This window comes from Kogia breviceps, chromosome 3, assembly GCF_026419965.1.
Source record: "Kogia breviceps isolate mKogBre1 chromosome 3, mKogBre1 haplotype 1, whole genome shotgun sequence".
Classification (NCBI taxonomy): Eukaryota; Metazoa; Chordata; class Mammalia; order Artiodactyla; family Physeteridae; genus Kogia; species Kogia breviceps.
In genome coordinates, this window is record NC_081312.1 from 37,588,246 (window position 1) to 37,610,134 (window position 21,889).

The 21,889-nt window shown below is 39.8% G+C and overlaps 1 protein-coding gene across 9 annotated transcripts in view; it reads right to left on the reverse strand.

Annotated features, from left to right (window-relative positions):
• The window catches only part of SYNE2 (spectrin repeat containing nuclear envelope protein 2), a 324,338-nt gene that overhangs the window by 97,138 nt on the left and 205,311 nt on the right, over positions 1 to 21,889 (reverse strand). For all 9 annotated transcript variants that reach the window (XM_067028349.1, XM_067028348.1, XM_067028354.1 and 6 more), the window contains 8 exons: positions 21,550 to 21,672; positions 20,142 to 20,324; positions 17,682 to 17,813; positions 13,391 to 13,588; positions 12,712 to 12,786; positions 11,106 to 11,216; positions 4,617 to 4,733; positions 428 to 658 (listed from right to left, as the gene is read on the reverse strand). In XM_067028349.1, coding sequence (XP_066884450.1) covers positions 428 to 658; positions 4,617 to 4,733; positions 11,106 to 11,216; positions 12,712 to 12,786; positions 13,391 to 13,588; positions 17,682 to 17,813; positions 20,142 to 20,324; positions 21,550 to 21,672 — 1,170 coding nt within the window. The remainder of the gene's footprint in view (positions 1 to 427; positions 659 to 4,616; positions 4,734 to 11,105; positions 11,217 to 12,711; positions 12,787 to 13,390; positions 13,589 to 17,681; positions 17,814 to 20,141; positions 20,325 to 21,549; positions 21,673 to 21,889) is intronic.

Below are 21,889 nucleotides of genomic sequence, written 5' to 3' on the forward strand. Positions count from 1 at the left end.
TTCTGATGAATGAAAATTCAAAGAATTTACTATTATGAATAAAATTAGTATTTATTGAGCACTTTATATATACTTCATACACCAGACACTGATTTAGATAATTTATCTCATTTAATCCTGACGAAGTCTTAGGAGATAACCTACTCTAAGAGGAAAATGAGGTGGGAAGTTAACTCCTACCAGCTCACAGTTAATGACTGGATCTGAACTCTAGATTCTGAGATCTTACCCACTACTATCTCCCCAAATACTCTGCTTACATAAATCATTTCAAAGAACTATCCTGAGAACAAAAAGTTGAAGCCAAGATAAACATAGGGGTCAGAGTAACAGGAAGAATCACACTGTTGCTTTAAAAGAAACCCACCTAGTCTTAGAAGGTGATTGGCGAAGAGGCAGACCATGAGCTCAGACCCATTAGGCTTACCTGGCACCCTACCAGCTGCTGTTCCACCACTTGCTGCATGTCTGCATCTAACGTTTCCGGCTCGAATGCCACGTTGGCTTGCTGCAGCCACAGCTCCAGCTCAGCCACCTGGTTCTTGCAGACATGGAGGACTTCTGCAGGCTTGGGCCTTGCTTTCTCCACCGTGGCCTCAAAAGCTCCTTGCTCATCAGAAAAGCCCGGAGCTGCAACCTTGATAGGAGGTGTGGTACCCTATGATAAATCCAAAGGCAATCCAGCGGTGAAAAGTTAGAAGTCCAAAACGTTCAGATTTGGACTTGCAAAGACCTGTGAACTTATAGCATTTCCCCAGTTAAAAGAAAAATAAGGGCAGAAGAAGTAAGAAAGAAAAGAAAAAGGCACCTCCACAGGCATAGCAATGATCACGTGACCTGGCGCCCCAGGTTTCCAAGCAGCTGATCTGCATGTACACAGGTACAGAGTTCCTGGGCACAGAGGACGCAAACAGGCTTGCAGTTCATTAAACGTGTGTGTCCCAGGAGACAGGTGAGCGTGAGCGAGAGGGTGTGCATGTGGGTGGGTGTGTCTGAAACATTTCAGCGAATTGGTCGGTGTTTAAAGTTGCGTGATACATGATTAAGCAATGCTTACATTGCTGTGTGCTCTGTTCAAACACGAAAAAATATCTTTACACGCCGCAGGGATACAAGGAAATATACCTCACACTTTTAACTTAACATCTTCTCAAGTAGTTTAGATTATAAAATATTTTAGCTTCCCCCCCACACCCGCCAGTACTTATCTAAACTTCTCCCTATTAAAAATAACTTGAGTCAAGTGATAAGCTTCACTGGGGTAATTTGGAAACTTTGCCCCTATTCTTCAGTGTCTCTAAAACTACTTTTCACCTTCTAAACACTCAAATATTACTGAGTTAAGGACTAGATGCTTATAGTATAGTATAAAGAAAGTATGATGTGTGATGTGTTCTTTTTGATATTGAAACACCTAGGTTGCTTATCGATCCGATAGAAAAATTTTTCCCAGGTACCAAGTGAAAGTATTCTAGTAATTATATAATAGATATTTCAATTTGGAGGCGAAAGATGAATTGATACAGAGATATATTTGCTTCCCGCATCTTTTTCAAGAATAGTGAAAGAGTACTGTCGACCCCTCTGGAGAAATTTCTTTAGGAATAAGGATTTGTGTTTTGCTCTACAAAATTAGTGATCTCTGTAAATATTTTATTCATTCTGAGTATGATGAAATGACAATGTTTTCCATATAAGGCTTCGCTAACTCCATCTCAGCATCTAATAGGCACTATTTTGGCTAACTGAGAAATGGGAGTGGCTCACAAATGTGAGCAATATGCAACTCAAATGCATAGTTCCTAATATTTGTGGAATTTTGCTTAAACATAGAACTTTCAGTACAACAGAAGCAAACGAAATTGGTATGTGGTTACAAAAACATACAGGGTATGAAAATACCACTCATTTCCACACACAATGATGAGGCTTATGAAAGCTGGTTTGGCAGAAGGGTCCTCTGAGCTGTACTCGTTCCCCTTGACCATCTATTAACTTCACATATGTTTGCCTTTCCTGCCAAAACGCTATTTCTCCCCCCGCCTTCATCAGTGTTTTCTTCAAGAATCACCTTCCGGGGCATCCCTGGTGGTGCAGTGGTTGAGAGTCCGCCTGCCGATGCAGGGGACACAGGTTCGTGCCCCGGTCCGGGAGGATCCCACATGCCGCGGAGCGGCTGGGCCCGTGAGCCATGGCCGCTGAGCCTGCGCGTCCGGAGCCTGTGCTCCGCAACGGGAGAGGCCACAACAGTGAGAGGCCTGTAAAATGAATCACCTTCCTAAGGAAGTCCTCCCATTGCCTTGTTTTCCCTGCAGTTCATGTACAGATCTATTTAGATTCACCTGTTTCAATTTTCTTTTTTAATTCTGATCTTTAAAAAGGCGACAGATATGTGATTTTACTGCCAGACACCAATTTCTAGTTATCTGATTAACTGTTTTCTAGTTTTCAGATATTTCTATCTTAGTGGCAAAGATTTTGGGATCCTCTTTTTTGTCCCCTAACAATCTGTTGATACTGATTGATTAATTAATTAATCTGCAATAACAGATTTACCATCTGCCTTGCTTATTTACTCAAAAACATTCAGGCATCTATATCTGCCACACAGACGTAGAAAATGACAATATTTAATTTCTTAGCTTTCTCACTAACTCACTGAATTAATAAGGAAATAAGGAAGCTGGATAACTAATCTCGGCTTTATTTGTTAGTTATCTGAACCTGAAAAGAATCCAAAGGTGACAGAAGAAAAAAAGGTCATTTGTAACTGTAGAACTTCAATAGCTGAAGGTGGCCTGGGAATGTGCCAGGAATCGGTCCACTCACCTCCTTTTATAGTTACAGAAATCCAAGTACATTTAATGTTTAATCAGTTCACACCCCTCCCATCCCACCACATTGCTTCTGAGAAGCTCAGGCCCAGATATAAATTACTTTCCCAATGTCACACAGCTCTGAGATCTTTCAATTCTGACTCCACAGTTTTTTTCCATAATAGCACCCCTCTACCTTCTCCAAACGATAACCCCAAATTCTAAAAGTAGAAGTTATTTAAATGAAAGTTTTATGACTGTACATTTTGGAGGGTTAAAAGAGTATGACCACAGGTATTTCTTGTTAGAGAATTATGTCATGTCTAAAGCATTAATGTAAACTGATAAGACCCAAACTTTTATTGGGCTCTAGAGCTAGGCCACTGTGCTAAGACCATCTCATAACTCAACACCCCAAACCCATTATTCCCAGTGCACAGATGAGGAAACTGAGGCTTAGAGAAGCTAGTCAAACTGCCTATGGTCACACAACTAGTAAGTAGAACTAGAATCCAATCCCTGATTTCATTATGCCTTGGGGTCTACAAGTCCACATTTTTTTAAAAAATTTATTTATTTATTTATTTATTTATTTATTTTTGGCTGCGTCGGGTCTTAGCTGCGGCACGCAGGATATTCGTTGAGGCATGTGGGATCTTTCGTCAAGGCACAGGCTTCTCTCTAGTTGTGGTGTGCGGCTTTTCTTTCTCTAGTTGCGCGCGCAGGCCCCAGGGCGCGTGGGCTCTTTAGTTTGCCGCGTGCGCTCTCTCTAGTTGAGGCACATGAGCTCAGTAGTTGTGGAGCACGGGCATAGTTGCCCCGCGGTATGTGGGATCCCAGTACCCTGACCAGGGATCGAACCCGCATCCCCTTCATTGTAAGGCGGATTCTTTACCACTGGATCACCAGGGTAGTCTCATGTCTTGACATAATTCCGTCAACCCTCTGGCATCCAAGTTAGCCTCTCAGTTAGTGAATGTCATACTGCTTGATTTCTATATAACGCATCGCTGATCTAAGTAAGATCCATTTAAAAGGCAAATGAATTTTCTGGCTGTAGCTGTATTTCATGCCAAAGTACCAACCATCAAAAATATTTTACTGTCAACTCTACAAACAGGTGCACACACCCCACCCCACCCCCCGTTTTATGAAATGCAAATCTGCCTGGCTAAACTGCCTTACCTAAATGCATTCGCACAAAGACTAAATATGCCACTGGGATGGTGTGGTGGCAGTTTATTTTGAGGCCAAATCTGCCTTGGTTTCACATCTTTCAATAGTAAGATTCAAATTAGGAAGGCAGAGTGGAATATTCTGAGTCTGACTCTTACTCCTCCATTTACCAACTGTACTTTTATTCCCTGAATTTTGATTTCCTCATTTGTAAACATATGGCAGGTATTAACCTACCTTATTTAATCTGAGGATTAGACAGCAAATACAAATGCCTTTTATGTAATAGGCAGTTAATCAATATTAGCTCTCCTCCACTTTCATCGCCCCCATAAGTTATATCTACAGAAGAAAGAAGGAGCTGTTAATGGAAAGGCTAGTTCACCCTCACAAGCGGTGAGTGAGTAAAAAATCTTTAATTGCTCTGTACCACACTTACTCTCTACGTAAACACCTGATGTAAAATCTTCCTGTGCTCCGGCTTGGCTGCGCACATGAAGATGTTAAAGTTCACAAAGACCTCTTGGTTTGCAGTACAAAATATTGCAAAACACAGAGAGCTTGTCATCTCTGGGGGCTAGTCCAGGTATCTGGGCAGTTGGCTTGTCATCAACAGGAACTTACCTCTTTTGTTTGGTTGGGGCTCAGGGAAAATTCTGGGCCTTGCTCAGTGTTTAGTGAGTCTTGTGCAAAAATCTGTGCCATGGAACTATCACACATGCTTATTTTCCAAGCTGCCTCCTGTAAAGAAAAGAATCAGAGGTCCAGAAAAGTTCCTGCCCTGCTGCCATGCAAGTCCCTCTACCTGGACCTGCTCATGTTACAAATCACCTGCTTAAAAAATGTCTAGAGAAGTCAGGTGCATTGAGAAAAAAAAAGTTTGTTCATTAGGCAGAAAACTCAACTTCCTCAGGTTTGTCTTTATTTTGAAGACTCATTCTCTAAAGCTCTGTAGTTAATGAGGGACACATAAGGAATCTAGAGAATTACGTATTTAAATAGATAATTAAGAGAATTAAAATTAAATAAGATTATATGATAAAGCCCACATTTCTAATAATGGGGGAAAGATGAATTTTTAAAATTGGGAACAACTATCCTATCCATGAAAAATATAGCTAAATCCTCGCCTCACTACTAACAATGAATTCTAATTGTATCTAATATTTAAATGTAAAAGTTATACCATAAAAATTCTTGAAGAAAATATGAGTGAATCTATTTCTAATCTAGGAGTAGGGTGGGACTTCTAAAGCATGACAATAAAGGAAAAAAATATTAGTATTAACAACATAAATAAAATAACATGCACCACAAAAGAAAACATAATCTAAGTTAAAAGAGAAATAACAGACTGGGATAATATCTTGCAAACTGTTAATATCCTTAATATGTTAATTACTGTTATAAATCAATAGGGAAAACATCCCAGTCTGTTTGAAGAAAAAGTCAAATGGCGTGAACAAGTGATTCATAAAAGAAGAATATGAAAGCCAATGAACACCTAAAGAGATACTCAAAATTCTTAGAATATATGCAATTTAAGCCACTGGCTATGTTTGGCTAAGACCAAATATGTCCAATATCAGCCTGGGGTCAGGAAAGAGGCATCTCCATGCATTCCTGGTAGAAATAAAATTGATGTACTCTTTCTAGAGGGCAGTTTGACAATGTGTGTCACATTTTAAATGGATGTACACTTTGATCCTAGTAAGTGTAACCCACTTACTAGGTCAGTCAAAGTTAAACAATGGGAAAATGAAATGTACACAAATATTTAACATAATGCAGTGGGAAACGTGGATGACGTAATCAACCAATCTTGATTGCTCTACTTACAAGCTGTGTGATCTTGGACTAGTTAACCTGGACTTTCTGAGTCTCATTTACTTCATCTTTAAAGTGAGAATATAACCCAGCTCACTCATTCCTATGATTATTAAACAAGATGACATATACAAAGCATCTCATAGTTCCTAAGAAAATGTTACTTTCCTGCTCCGCGTACTGAAAACAGTAACTGCTATTAGAAAGTTATGAACCAAAAACCAAAGGTAAAGCTTAGATAAAATTGGAAAGGTAGGTTGGGATCAGAATAAGTCTGGAAGTCAGGCTAAGAAGATTGTATTTTATTCAGCAGATAGTCAGAATCCAGGAAAGACTGGAGCTTAGCATGAACTGTTTTAGGAAAAGCCATCAGTTAATATTGTATAAGACATATAAATGACTAGAGGCTATAAATCCACTTAGAAGCCTACTCTAAAAGTCTAGGGAAGAAGTTAACAATTGCCTGGAATGGGATGATGACAAAAATAATGGGAGGTGAAGAAGGATGTAAAGACTGAATGAACATCACTTGACCAGTGGATATGAAAGGTAAGACAAATGAGGTACCTGAGACGACTCTGAAGTTTGTCTCAGACTCTGAGAAAACAGTGGTGCCACTAACAGACACTGAGGAATTAGGAGGAAGAGCAAGCATTGAAGGAAAGTTGGTAAATGGATTTGAGATGAAGAAAATACATTCAAAGAGAAATCTATCTGGAAAGTAGAAATGAGGAACCGATTTATGGGAAAAGTCAAGACTAGAGATTTGATTTGGGAATCCCTGTCATACAGGTGACTACCAAACCTATGAGAGGAGAAGAAATAGCCACGAGAGAAAACAGAGAAGAAAGAAGAGGACAAAACATAGGGAGAAATGCCTGCCATCACAGAGATGGGGCAAGAGAAGGAGATGGAAGAGGGGCTACAGATAGATGAGACAAGAAAGTACAGAATTAACAAAGCCAAAGAAACACTGCATTTCAAGAAGGAAGAGGTGGTTAGTGCTGAAGAGATCAAGAAGCATTAGGACTAATAAAAGGGCACTTAATTGATATGCAGAAGTCAACAGCAATTTAAGTACAGCAAGGGACAAAATCTTGATTACAAAAGGGGCCAAGAAAGAGGAGCACCAAAGTAAAGACATTTAGCCATAAATGAAAGAGGAAGCACCATGTAATTGATCTGGAAAGCAGGATCAAGAAATTCAATGGAATTCTATCAAACATTTAGAGAATAGCTATCACCTGTCCTTCTCAAACTCTTCCAAAATATAGCAGAGGGAGGAACACTCCCAAACTCATTCTACAAGGCCACCAACACCCTGATACCAAAACCAGACAAAGATGTCACAAAGAAAGAAAACTACAGGCCAATATCACTGATGAATATAGATGCAAAAATCCTCAACAAAATACTAGCAAACAGAATCCAACAGCACATTAAAAAGATTATACAAAAGAATAAAAATAAAACTAGGGCTTCCCTGGTGGCGCAGTGGTTGAGAATCCGCCTGCCGATGCAGGGGACACGGGTTCGTGCCCCGGTCCGGGAAGATCCCACATGCCGCGGAACGGCTGGGCCCGTGAGCCATGGCCGCTGAGCCTGAGTGTCCGGAGCCTGTGCTCCACAACGGGAGAGGCCACAACAGTGAGAGGCCCGTGTACCACAAAAAATAAAATAAAATTAAATTAAATTTTTAAAAAATAAAATAAAAGGAACGTACAACATGATCAAGTGGGGTTTATCCCAGGAAGGCAAAGATTCTTCAATATATGCAAACCAATCAATGTGATACATCATACTAACAAACTGAAGGAGAAAAACCATATGATCATCTCAATAGATGTAGAAAAAGCTTTCGACAAAATTCAACACCCATTTATGATAAAAACCCTCCAGAAAGTAGGCATAGAGGGAACTTCCCTCAACATAATAAAGGCCATATATGACAAACCCACAGCCAACATCATCCTCAATGGTGAAACACTGAAACCATTTCCACTAAGAACAGGAACAAGACAAGGTTGCCCACTCTCACCACTATTATTCAACACTGTTTTGGAAGTTTTAGCCACAGCAATCAGAGAAGAAAAAGAAATAAAAGGAATCCAAATCGGAAAAGAAGAAGTAAAGCTGTCACTGTTTGCAGATGATATGATACTACACATAGAGAATCCTAAAGATGCTACCAGAAAACTACTAGAGCTAATCAATGAATTTGGTAAAGTAGCAGGATACAAAATTAATGCACAGAAATCTCTTGCATTCCTATACACTAATGATGAAAAAAGTGAAAGAGAAATTAAGAAAACACTCCCATGTACCACTGTAACAGAGAGAATAAAATATCTAGGAATAAACCTACCTAAGGAGACAAAAGACCTATATGAAGAAAACTATAAGACACTGATGAAAGAAATTAAAGATGATACAAATAGATGGAGAGATATACCATGTTCTTGGATTGGAAGAATCAACATTGTGAAAATGAGTATATTACCCAAAGCAAACTACAGATTCAATGCAATCCCTATCAAACTACCACTGGCATTTTTCACAGAACTAGAACAAAAAATTTCACAATTTGTATGGAAACATAGAAGACTCCAAATAGCCAAAGCAATCTTGAGAAAGAAAAATGGAGCTGGAGGAATCAAGCTCCCTGACTTCAGACTATACTACAAAGCTACAGTAAACAAGACAGTGTGGTACTGGTACAAAAAGAGAAATATAGATCGATGGAACAGGATAGAAAGTCCAGAGATAAACCCACGCACCTATGGTCACCTTATCTTTGATAAAGGAGGCAAGAATATACAATGGAGAAAAGACAGCCTTTTCAATAAGTGGTGCTGGGAAAACTGGACAGCTACATGTAAAAGAATGAAATTAGAACACTTCCTAACACCATACACAAAAATAAACTCAAAATGGATTAAAGACCTAAATGTAAGGCTAGACACTAAAAAGCTCTTAGAGGAAAACATAGGCAGAACACTCTATGACATAAACCACAGCAAGATCCTTTTTGACCCACCTCCTAGAGAAATGAAAATAAACAAATGGGACCTAATGAAACCTAAAAGCTTTCGCACAGCAAAGGAAACCATCAACAAGATGAAAAGACAACCCTCAGAATGGGAGAAAATATTTACAAATGAAGCAACTGACAAAGGATTAATCTCCAAAATTTACAAGCAGCTCATGCAGCTCAATATCAAAAAAAAAAAAAACAACCCAATCCAAAAATGGGCAGAAGACCTAAACAGACATTTCTCCAAAGAAGATATACAGATTGCTAACAAACACATGAAAGAATGCTCAACATCATTAATCATTAGAGAAATGCAAATCAAAACTATAATGGGGTATCATCTCACACCAGTCAGAATGGCCATCATCAAAAAATCTACAAACAATAAATGCTGGAGAGGGTGTGGTAAAAAGGGAACCCTCTTGCACTGTTGGTGGGAATGTAAATTGATACAGCCACTATGGAGAACAATATGGAGGTTCTTTAATAAACTAAAAATAGAACTACCATAGGACCCAGCAATCCCACTATTGGGCATACCCTGAGAAAACCATAATTCAAAGAGTCATGTACCACAGTGTTTATTGTAGCTCTATTTACAATAGCCAGGACATGGAAGCAACCTAAGTGTCCATCGACAGATGAATGGGTAAAGAAGATGTGGCACATATATACAATGGAATGTTACTCAGCCATAAAAAGCAATGAAATTGAGTTCTTTGTAGTGAGGTGGATGGACCTAGAGTCTGTCATACAGAGTGAAGTAAGTCAGAAAGAGAAAAACAAATACTGTATGCTAACACATATATATATGGAATCTAAAAAAAAAGGTCATGAAGAACCTAGGGGCAGGACGGGAATAAAGATGCAGACCTACTAGAGAATGGACTTGAGGACACGGGGAGGGGGAAGGGTAAGCTGGGACAAAGTGAGCGAGTGGCATGGACATATATACACTACCAAATGTAAAACCGATAGCTAGTGGGAAGCAGCCGCATAGCACAGGACATCAGCTCGGTGCTTTGTGACCACCTAGAGGGGTGGTATAGGGAGGGTGGGAGGGAGGGAGATGCAAGAGGGAAGAGATATGGGGATATATGTATATGTATAGCTGATTCACTTTGTTATAAAGCAGAAACTAACATACCATTATGAAGCAATTATATTCCAATAAAGATGTAAAAAAAAAAAAAAAAAAAGAAATTCAAAGCATTAAAGTAGCATATTGAGCTCAGTACAGGACGTCAAAATGTAGAAGGTGAAGTTCTTGCTTTTCATGAAACTGTGTCAGGTCTATGCATGAAACTGTGATAGGTCATAATGGAGGTTCAAAATACTACGGGAAAACAAAGGGAAAGAGGCAGGCAGTTTCTTGGAGGAGGCGGAAGTTGAGATGGGCCTTTGTGGATGGGTAGGAAGGAAGTCCACAGGCAGATATGGAGAGAAGGGCACCCCAGGGAGGTAAAGCAGTTTCTGAAGAGATGGTCTGGGCTCTGGGTCCCTCAGCTTGTTTGGAGGGGTAGGGCCATGGGGGAGGGAATTTGTTCGGGAAGGGGAAACTGAATACTTCTGAGGTCGAGAGGAAAGGAAGCTACTGGAGATGCAGGTACAAGTGCAGCCCCATGCCAAAGACGAATGAAAGGACTGCCCTGGGAGCTGGGGGAGGGGTCAACCCTGTTCAGGAGGCAGGCGCGGGAGGTGTGTGGATCATAATGATGAAGAGATCTTTCAGGAACAAGGGAAAAACATCTTCACATCAGCATGTAATAATGATTTTCTAAAGTGAGGGCATTTGTCCTCTATTTTGAGAGACTGGAGAAGGTTTAGAAGGTCATAAGGAGCAAAAAGACTTATTAATTTACATTCCATACTAGTTTGTTCAAAAAGAGAAGGATGGGGAGACCTCTCACCCCAACTGCTCCCCAAAGGGTGGCATGATAAATGCTTTAACCACTATGATAAACCTTTTAGGTGCTCCTTTCAGCAATCTGTTTTGTCAGTTTGGATTTTCACATATGGAGTGTTTCTCAGCAAAATACTCTCCTATTATCACTGAGTGCACAAAAGAAATGCAAGGAATAGGTAAGTACTCAGTTGTCTTTGCTTTGTGCAGAGGTAACACTGAGAAGCTTAAAAAAAATGTCAACCCATGTAGGTTCCCTCCTGAAGCATTCTTTCAATAAGAAATTCTTTGCTTTGGCTTACTATCCCTGCCCATCCCCTACCCCCAACAAATGTGATATGTCTATTACCTGAACCATCGTTCCAGAGGACGAGGACGCCCTGTCTTCCTCCACGTCCTTGTCAAGTTTCCAGAGTAAAGATGGGGACCCAGAAGACGGCTTTGCTTTCTTATCTCCACTCTGACACAGCAATCAATTGATTAGCAAAGGGAGGTGATTTCCTACCATCATAACAGCATCCTCCTCATCTCTTTTATATAAGACTCAGCTTACCAGGTAGTATAACTGCAGCCCTGAATTCCACCCATCCCCCTATTCGTCATCGATTTCTTTGGCTAACTACATCACAGGAGTCCAAATGTGGCTGCTCTTCCTAAAGCCTAAAAAATATTCTTATAAGTTGTGATTCAGCATGTCACACAAAGGGGATCTTTAAAACAGTGCTTTAGGAATTTGATCTGCTTTGGTAAATGTTAACCTCAAACGCTATCTTTAAAATAACAGCCTGATGAACATGTATTTTTTGATCGTTGTCAAAGACAAACAATGAATACTATAAACATATCAGTTCAGAGGCAAATACAGGTCTCAAATTAGAATTGCACTGAAGTGCACTCTTTTTTCTGGTCCTGGTACCTCCTCCACTCTCACGATTCTCTCTACTGTGAAGGGGCATAATCAGATCATAAAGTTGTCTGATGGTCAGTGTATAATAAGCCTCACTTCTCCTTGTCCGACCACTCAGCTCCACGTGTCCTAGTGATACACTGAAGGACAACAGGCTGTTCTGTGTGACCGTGGAGCTACTGAACAATCTATAAAACGAGCAGGGAGAATGTCTGGGGGTTATGTGTGAGACATTAAAAACTATAAATTGCTGCAATTTTCTTCCCTTTCGCACAAGACCCACTATCACTTTTTTTTTTTTTTTTTTAATTTTAATTTTTATTTTTTTGGTGGTATGCGGGCCTCTCACTGTTGTGGCCTCTCCCTTTGCGGAGCACAGGATCCGGACGCGCAGGCTCAGCAGCCATGGCTCTCGGGCCCAGCTGCTCCGCGGCATGTGGGATCTTCCCGGACCGGGGCACGAACCCGCGTCCCCTGCATCGGCAGGCGGATTCTCAACCACTGCGCCACCAGGGAAGCCCCCCCACTATCACTTTAATTCTTAAAGTATGAAATGGAAATTGATATCAGGAAAGACAACTGGTAAAGGCCTCATCCAACCAGTTCTGATGGAGTAAAAAGGATTCATAGTAGGGTTAGTTGCTAATACCATTCTTTGTGTCCTTGGCAATGCTGTTTCAGACTAAAAAAAGTAATTCAAATATGGAAAGATAAAGATCTAAAAAGCACACCAGGAGTGCCAACCAAACAGCAGAGCAAGTACTCAAAACTCCAGAGAAAGTACTCAGAAGTCAGGATATGACAAAGAACTTCATCTTCTCCCTTCTGCCAACAAGTGTGTCTGAATTACATGTATTCCACTCTGGCCTGAAGTAGGTTTAGATGCACTTAAACATTAATAACATAAGACAACTACTTCAATCACCCTTACAAAATACCAGCATTGAATTTAAAAATCCTTACGTTTCCATTCATTTTAAGATCTTCTCATTGACCTTTTAGAGATTACTGTTCTAACAAACTTGAACGAGAAAATAATTTTCCTTACTTCGCTCTTCAAGAAGCTTTCTTCCGCCTCTTCCTCGACTGCTGGCAGGAAGAACATGGAACCCGTTCTGTTCAACTGAAAGGCACAGCACAAAGACTTGCAGCCGGGTTGCCGTTCAACGTCACCAGGATCCTGGCCTGGCCGCATTTTTATGTAGCTAATTTTTTAACTTACTTTATCCAAGATGCCCACCCACACAAGGAACCTCGGGGTCTAGCAACTCTCAGCTCATCCAGCTGAATACCATGACTCACTCAAACCTTAGATCTCTTTCATTTGCACTGCCTTCTGTGGCCCCTCATCAAACTATTCAAGAATGTGATTCACTGATGTGGATTCAGAGTGGGCTTAGAGAGGTGCTGGGCCTGTTTTTGAGTTTGCAATGGGCTGTTTAGTAGGAAGATACTTCAAAGGGTAGATGCCACCCACCTACCCATGGAATTTCATAAGCACATCCTTAAGTAACTCGGGCATAAGAATTCTGGGTTGAGTCCAGAACAGACACACCCTAAGGATTAATATTCACTAGTAAATAATCTCAGGCAGAGTATTTCCACTTTTAAGAATTCCTTTACTATAGGCTATAAACATAGATGCCACAGGCCTTCCAGGTGAAAAATACTACCAATTTAAAGCTCTTGCAAAATGTGGGACCAGCATTAACTAATGTCATACCCACCTTCCATTCAGAAGCATCCCTCTCAGCCCCTCCATCCTCGTCTGATGCTCTGGCTGACAGCATTTCCTTTTCTAATTCTTGCTGGTTTTGCTGAAAATGCTGGTGAAGTTTTAGTACGGCAGCCTTCAAGTCCACCAACAGGTCTTCTTTTTTCTGGTTCAAGCTCAGAATCTGCTTTTCCGTACCTTTGATTTCTCCCTGTGCAGAAAGAGTGTTTGCATTCCTTTGGGCCGTCTGATACCTTTGCCACAGGAGCCTACTTCAATCGGTACAAGGGATGAAGATTCTTCTATGCTGTGGGGTTGGCAGAGCCAGGAGCCAGTCCCTGGTACACTACAGCTCCTCTTCATCCGGACTGTGTTTCTAAATGACCTGGGGCGAATTTATAAGCTCCTCTATAGGATGCCTTAGCCTCACCTGACACCTTGTCAATCAATCTCTAGGGGTCAAGCGGTGGCTCAGAAATTTGTGACAAGCTCCACAGGTGACTGTGGTGTGCAGCCAGGGTTGCCCCACTGCAGTGGCCACAGGACTGACTGACCAGAATCCACAGGGTCAGGGGCCATGAACCTGCACTTTAACAAGCTTCCAGAAGATTTGTACGCAGACTAATGTTTGGGAACCACTGAGAGAAAATGAGGCTAGAAATCTCACACTTTTTTTTTTTTTTATCACCTTTGAAGCCTTCTTTAGTATTACTAAATACATTTACTTTTTTCTCAAAGAATCCTAACCAATGGGAATAAATAAGCCAATAAGGGTACTGTGAAGTGTAACTTGTTATGGGAATGATGAAGAGATGATTCCAAGCTTTAAAAGATTACTTTAAAATTTTGTATGATTGACATGTGGGAATAAAATTTCTTATACATGGTAGAAGTACAGATGCTCACTGTCTGTCTAAAAGGATTATAGAATTATAGAATCCTAGATTTGGAAGAAATATCAGGTGCCGTCTTGTCTGACATCTTCCTCTTTAGCACCCTGAAAGGCATCATTCAAAGCCTGAGCTTTACAGCAAGTGCTGTATCAGAGCTTTACAGCAAGTGCCGTATCAGAAAACAACCTGCTCCCTTTTAGCAAATCTTTCACATATTGGAATTTTGTCCCTAATGTATTCCTTAACCCTGCAGTCCATTCATTCATTCCTTTCTTCCTTATTTCTTTTTTAAAAAAATTTATTTATTTATTTATTATTTATTTGGTTGCGCAGGGTCCTTAGTTTAAGTGGCAGGCTGGCTCCTTAGTTGAGGCTTGCTGGCTCCTTAGTTGCGGCTCACCAGCTCCTTAGTTGTGGCATGAGAACTCTTAGTTGCAGCACACATGTGGGATCCAGTTCCCCAACCCCAGGCCTTGAACCCGGGCCCCCTATACTGGGAGCTCGGGGTCTCAACCGCTGTGCCACCAGGGAAGTCCCATTTCTTCCTTATTTCTTTCTTTCCATCCATCCATCCTACAGATATTCATAGAATCATTAATTTTTTTTTACAGACAAAGAAACTCAACATGTCTCCACCTATAAGTGAGAGTTCTGAAGTCCAGAGAAAGAGGGTGATTTTTCCAGGGCTGCAGCTAGTGACAGAGCCTTGACCTGGACTTCTGACACCCAGCCCCCATGGCTCTTGTGCTACTGCACACATTCCGACACCAGTACCCCTATTCTGTCTGAAGTTAAACTTCTTGTGATTGCTTTGGGAAATGATAACTTAATTAAATCTGAGTTGGCTGTGGTGTGTGTCCCTTTTCAATAAACATTAAACTTCAGAGGTACAGTGCCTCCCAACAGACGTAATACTACAGCCATTAGAATAAAACTTAGAGAAACAGACTAGTCTGCAGAGCCACTAGCATTATGGAGACAGAGAAGGCACAGAGCGGCCATTCTCAAAGCAGCATGTGCAGACCCTAGGGGGTCCACACTCCATGAGGTCAAGATCATTTTCATAATAATTCTAAAATGTTACTGGCCTTTCTCACTGTGTTGATATTTTTCTCTGTGTGATATTGCAAAAGCAATGGTGGGTAAAGCTATTGACACAGTATGAATCAAGGCAGTGATATCAACCATATTAGCAGTTACTAGATGCTTCACTATCATGAATTTAACTGGAAAAAAAAGCCAGCTTCACTTAAGAATATCCTTGATAAAGAACATGTATTTTTAATATTCTGTATGACAAAGTGGGACGCCTGCATAAAGCACTTCTGCTATATATCAAAGTTTAATGGTTGAGGAATAGCACTCATGTGATTAAGTTTCAAGCTAACCTATCCATATTTTTCTCATAGAATACTATTTTTACTTGAAAAAAAAAGATGGTTGTTAAACTATACATACATAAATACATACATATATATGTAATATATATAAAAATATTTTTCTGAAGAGGCAGATGTTAATATTAATAAATGTGAATTTTTTAATATCAGCTACTGAAATGTGTCATCATTTGGAGGATCTACATGACTAGTCAAATAGTATTTTCCAAATTATCAAACATGATGTTATAAAATCATGCATGGTTGGAGATCCATTCCAAGTACAAGACAGACCAATGGATTTTAATGTAAGAGTATGAAAAGTTCACTGACATGGCTTCAAATTCCATTTAACAATGAACCTCTGAGTAATTCTACTTGTTGAAGTTTAGTGTAGTTTCAAAGGATGTCCACAATTATTCAAAAGGGTTATTAAAATATTTCTCTCTTTTCCATGTACATGTCTTTGAGAGGTTAGATTGTCTTTATATAATTGAAAGAAAAGGACATACCTCAATAGATTGAATGCAGAAGATGAGAATCTAGTTGTCTCCTAGTAAGCCAGACTAATGAGATTTGCAAAAATGTAAAACATTGTCACTCTTCTCACTACATTTTACATTTCTGAGTTTTAATATAAACACAAGTTCTTTGGGGTCCTTTAATTTTTTCTTTTTTTTTTATTTTGTGGACCTCAGAATCACAGAATTAGATTACTCATACTCCCTGCTTCACAACTTGCTTTCATCATTGTCCATGCATGGTATGCTCTTTTTTTAAAATAATTTCTTTTTTAAAAAATTAATTTATTAATTTATTTTTGGTACGTTGGGTCTTCATTGTTGCATGCAGGCTTTCTCTAGTTGCGGCTAGTGGGGACTACTCTTTAATGCGTGTAAAGGCTTCTCATTGCGGTGGCTTTTCTTGTTGTAGAGCATGGGCTCTAGGCACACGGGCTTCAGTAGTTGTGGCACGTGGGCTCAGTAATTGTGGCTTTCTGGCTCTAGAGCGCAGGCTCAATAGTTGTGGCACATGGGCTTAGTTGCTCCGCGGCACATGGGATCTTCCCGGACCAGGGCTCGAACCCGTGACCCCTGCATTGGCAGGCGGATTCTTAACCACTGCGCCACCAGGGAAGCTCCTGGGGTTCTTAAATTTTTTAATGTAAAGGGAAATGTGACACTTTTACAATACTGAATCCTTTTTTTTTTTTTGTGGTACGCGGGCCTCTCACTGTTGTGGCCTCTCCCATTGTGGAGCATAGGCTCCGGATGCACAGGCTCAGCGGCCATGGCTCACGGGCCTAGCCACTCGGCGGCATGTGGGATCTTCCCGGACCGGGGCATGAACCCGTGTCCCCTGCATCGGCAGGCGGACTCTCAACCACTACGCCACCAGGGAAGCCCAATACTGAATCTTTAATACACTGAGTCTGCCTTATTGAGTCCACCACTGGGACTGTGTGTCATCTTGGACCCCTCTGTACTTCACTTCAAACATTAAGAAATTTGTCCTACATCTCACAGCTGGAAAGTGGTGTAACGTGGCTTTGAACACCATAGCAAGTGTGTGCCTACATCAACTTGATGGCAATAGAAAGTTAACATGCAAACCATTGTAACTGGGTCCACAGGACATTGTTAATTATGGCATATGGAGAGACTGCTTAGTACACGGAACTCTTTATTACAATAGCATTCAGTCTTCTAAAGCCCAGCTTGCCTTACCCCTATGCCAGAAAGCTGGCTGGAAAGCCAGGTTGTCCAAATACCATGTGCTATATCACCTTCTTTGTTATTAGCTAGAATGCACCAAGTTGAGGCTAAAGACACTTGGAGACTTCCATTATGAAAATTATATAATAACCTATTTTATGTAATAGGAATGAAAAGTAAATACACACATAAAATACCTTCAGTTGAAAGAGAGAAGTAGGAAATACACTGTATCACCAAAAAGGGCTTGTAGACACCAACAGCTTAGAAAGTGATTGTTTAATAAACTGCTGGAAAAATGAATGAAAGAAATATACCTGTACTTGTGGCAGGCTGGCAGCTCGGTCTGGTGACATATGTTCATGGGAGAATTCAGCTGAATAATTATTTAAGATCTGTTTCAATTTTTCTATTTCTTCATCGCATTCATTTGTCTGTTTTATGACTATCTATAAAATAACCCCCCCCGAAAAGAAGATCAATGGGCTACTTCCAATGTCTATCTCCATCACAAACTCCAATCAATTATATCAATACACAACCATACAGATTCCAATAGGAAATGGTAGCCTCAATACAGAGAACAACGTTTGCAAAGCTGGCACCTGAACTTCTTGCTCCACTTAGATGCTAGAGCACCTTGGGTTCAAGTCTAATTAGACATACGTTTGTTCTTAAGTATTCCCAATCTAACGGGCTTATTCTGGGAAGCATTTTATAGCATGTTGACATAAAGTTGCTAAGTTTATGAAATTACTGATATGCCATGTATGCCATTTTAATACATATTCCTTGCGGGGCTTTCAATACATAGAAAGGTGACGATCCTGATTCAGAATGGAAAGGGCATGTGATTTGAGAAATGATGGGTTTTCCTGGTCCAGACACATCCTCACCTGGTACCCCTTGGGATCTGTGATATACATTTTATGGTAAGAGGCTGAGGTTTGAAAGCAGTCTGAGTTTGCAGAATAAGGCAATACCAGAACAACACCTGGAATCTAGTGTTAAGGGAATAGTAGAGCTTGAACCTACTACCTGTGTGCTAAACGATATGATCAAAGTGTGATGGAAGATAAAGAAACGGACTTCAAGAGAAAATCTAGATATTTCCTTGTATGCTTCACAATGAAACAAAATGCCTTTTGAAACTACAAAGTTTCTGGCCAACACAGAATTCTTCCTTGTATTTTCTTTAATATTTAACTATAATTTTAGCTGCAGGCTGGAAATGAATAACTATGTTTGCTGCACACACCTGTTCCCCAGCCCTCAGTAATGAGCTACATCCCATTACTCCCCCCAAAAGTAATTTGTCTTATTTTCCACAATGAAAGCACTTACAATTATCTAAGGTAGAAATGAAATGTACCATATTCTAATGATTTTCATTACCACTGGCTTACTTATCTTTGAAGTACCTGAGATGACATCTGATTTCCACTAACACAATAAGATGGAAAATTTTAGCAGCACAGTTTGATATCTAACTTGGCACAAAACCTAATTTCCTCTTCTACTGCCCCTTCTTTCATCTTGTGAAGGAGTCGCTTTAAAGCAGTTAGGACTGTTATTTTCTTTTTCTGACCAGGAGACCAATAAAGCACAAAAAGATTAAAAGTAATAGATCAAATTTTCTTTGTTTTTTTAAAACTTTTCTTCTCTTTATATTATTTAAAAAAAATAGTACATTGAGTGCCAGATCTTTTTTCTCTCTGTGGGTGTTAGGAAATGATGTCAGCTGATCAGTAGCCAGACCAGAGAGACGACATGAGCTAAGACTCAAACCAGAGATTACAATACCCTCAAATCTTAGCAGAACAAAGTGACCACCAAGTGTGAATGAAATTTAAGAGGGAGGAAGAGATAGCAGTTTTCTTCCTATAACCAGGCGATGGATGAGAAGGAGGAAAAATAACCTTTTCTCTTACCCTGACACACCTAACCAAGAAAAGTAGGCAGGAGGGGGTGTCTACCAAGAAGGTTGAAAAGTTTGTGGCTCTTTCAGCAACTCTCTTTTCCTGTAGGAGTGGTTGTTGATATAGGAATACCAACCAAAGTAAAATGTAATTTCTATCTTGTAATTCCTGACTTGAGACAGGAGATCAATCAAAAGAATTTTAAAAAGCCCTCAGGGAGAGGCTAGAAGATGTCATCAGTTAGAAGGAAGAGACCTCGATATGAAGAATAATACTAGGAGTCTAGAAACTCAAATTCTTTACTTATCTGTACACAAATTAATCTCAACATAAGTTAATTCTGGTCTTTCAGAAAGTCATCTGACCTTTGGACACTAGTCTCCTAATGTGTAAAAATAAAAATGGCAGTGCCTACCCTACCTGTATCATGTTGGTAATAAATTGAAATGATTAATAGGAAAGCAACTGAGAGGTATAAAGAGATTCTTGTGGGTCTGTCAGCCTCATGAGACTGCAAATGCATTGTTCAGGTTCAATCTCTTCCCACAGCATTTTACCCATGTAGATCTTCAATAATTAAAGAATGGAATGAAATAGAACAAAACTAGACTTCAATGTCTTCAACCAGAACAAGAATAAGAGCTGAGAAAAATCACTTTAACCTCATTTGAGCAACAAGATACTCTCTTATATCAAATGCCACCTCCTAGATAATAATACTGGAAGAGACCAAAGAGACTCAACACAGGCAGCATCTTATTGTCATGGGAATTTGACCCGCCCAACCATAAAAACACCACCAGCTTTTGCTGAACATTTTCATCCAATAAGTTGGCTGTCATCACAAAAACCACGCACCTTTAATAACTCATTTTGTTCCTGAGTCACATTTTCCAACAGTTTTATATCTTGTAAAAGCTGATTTGTCCGCTGAAATACAGGCAAAGGCTTCATTCCCGTCTGGGGTAACCTCAGTTCCACTTGGTAAGACACGATTTCAGCAATGGTTTTCTTCATGGGATGTATATTTTCCAGTATGACCTTAGATAAACATGGTACACAAGTGAAAAAAAAAAAGGCAACTCCTAAATCTATTCAAAATTAAACTTTAGTCTTAATAGTTTTGAGTTTTAAAACAGTGTCTTAGCTCAGGTTGAAAAGAACTAATATATTACTTGTGACCTGGCAGTTAAATAAGGTCTCGGGAAAGAATGCCTGGGGCAAGAGTACCCTCCCAGCATTACATGATGCATTTGGACAACCCTTTCCTTCGTTCTCTCGTTCCCGCCTCTCTCTGTAGAACTGTTATGTGCTTCGTGTGTTGTCATCAGGCAGTAAGCTGTGGAAGGGCAGGTACTGCCTCGTATTAACTTTCACAGCAACTGCACCCAGCAGAGGGCTTCCCACATAATAGACCCTCAAAAAATGCTTATTGAATTGAACGAAACTGTCCTGCCAAATTTCGTAAGTCCCAAAACTACACTTCTATTTTGCTTTAATGACATCTGATCCATAGAAATCTGGATTTACATAATGAATAAATTAGGAGAGAGTATTCACTTTACTAAGTACTTCATATGTATTATTTCATTTAATCTTCACAACCACCCTAGGAGGTAGATATCATAACTTCCCTTTCACAGGTAAGGAAACTGGGTTCACAGAATGTAGAAGACCCAGGTGAGGGCACACTGTAAGAGGCAGGGTCAGGATTAGAACCCAGGGCTAGCTGATCCCAAAGCCCATGCTCTTAACTGGTAGGCTGAGGGGAAAGCAACAACTGTATGCTGTTTAGTATGTCCCAGCTCCCGTGCTAGGGGCTCCATATACATTATAATTGTCCAACACAATCACAATACCAGTGTACAGATATGAAAGCAAATCCAAGACATGTTAACCAATCACTCAAAGGCACACAGCCAGTAAGCAAGACAGCTGCAGCTGGAACCCAGTTCTTCTGACTTAGAGGCTTAAGTGCTTGGACTATTAAACACCTGGGTGTGATGTGAAGGAAAAACGACCAAACCTTGAAGTTTTAGGAAGAAATTAAATGAAAAAATAACTTATGGGAAAATTATAGATACATAGATAGCACTAGAAATATGATTTAAAATAAGATATTTATAGTCATTCATATTGATTTCCCAACTTTACTTTGCTCTTACTTTAGCAAGACTAAACACTTTTTATCACATATTATTACACGTTTTAAAACAGGCATAGTAAGTATTAAGAGAAAATATTTTTAATAATGATCCATGCTTACCTCCCCATGCTTAAGATGCTCTTCAGGTGAAAAATCAAATATTTCTTTTGATAACAGGATAGCTTTGATTTTTGAAACTCTTTTCTCCATTGATTTTACTTCCATTTCAATGGCAACCACATCCTGGAATTTCAGAAACAAACAAACACACTCATGCAGTATATATGTTAATAATCTTTCTAAAACACAGTTTATTGACATTTCTTCTATTCTCATATTTAACCAAAATATGTTTGCCACTTATATCTCTTCAAAACTAACCAAGTGCTACGCAGATAATGTGGACTGTTTTCAATAAAAATGTTGTTCTGTTAGTAACAGCACACCACAATATAAAGCA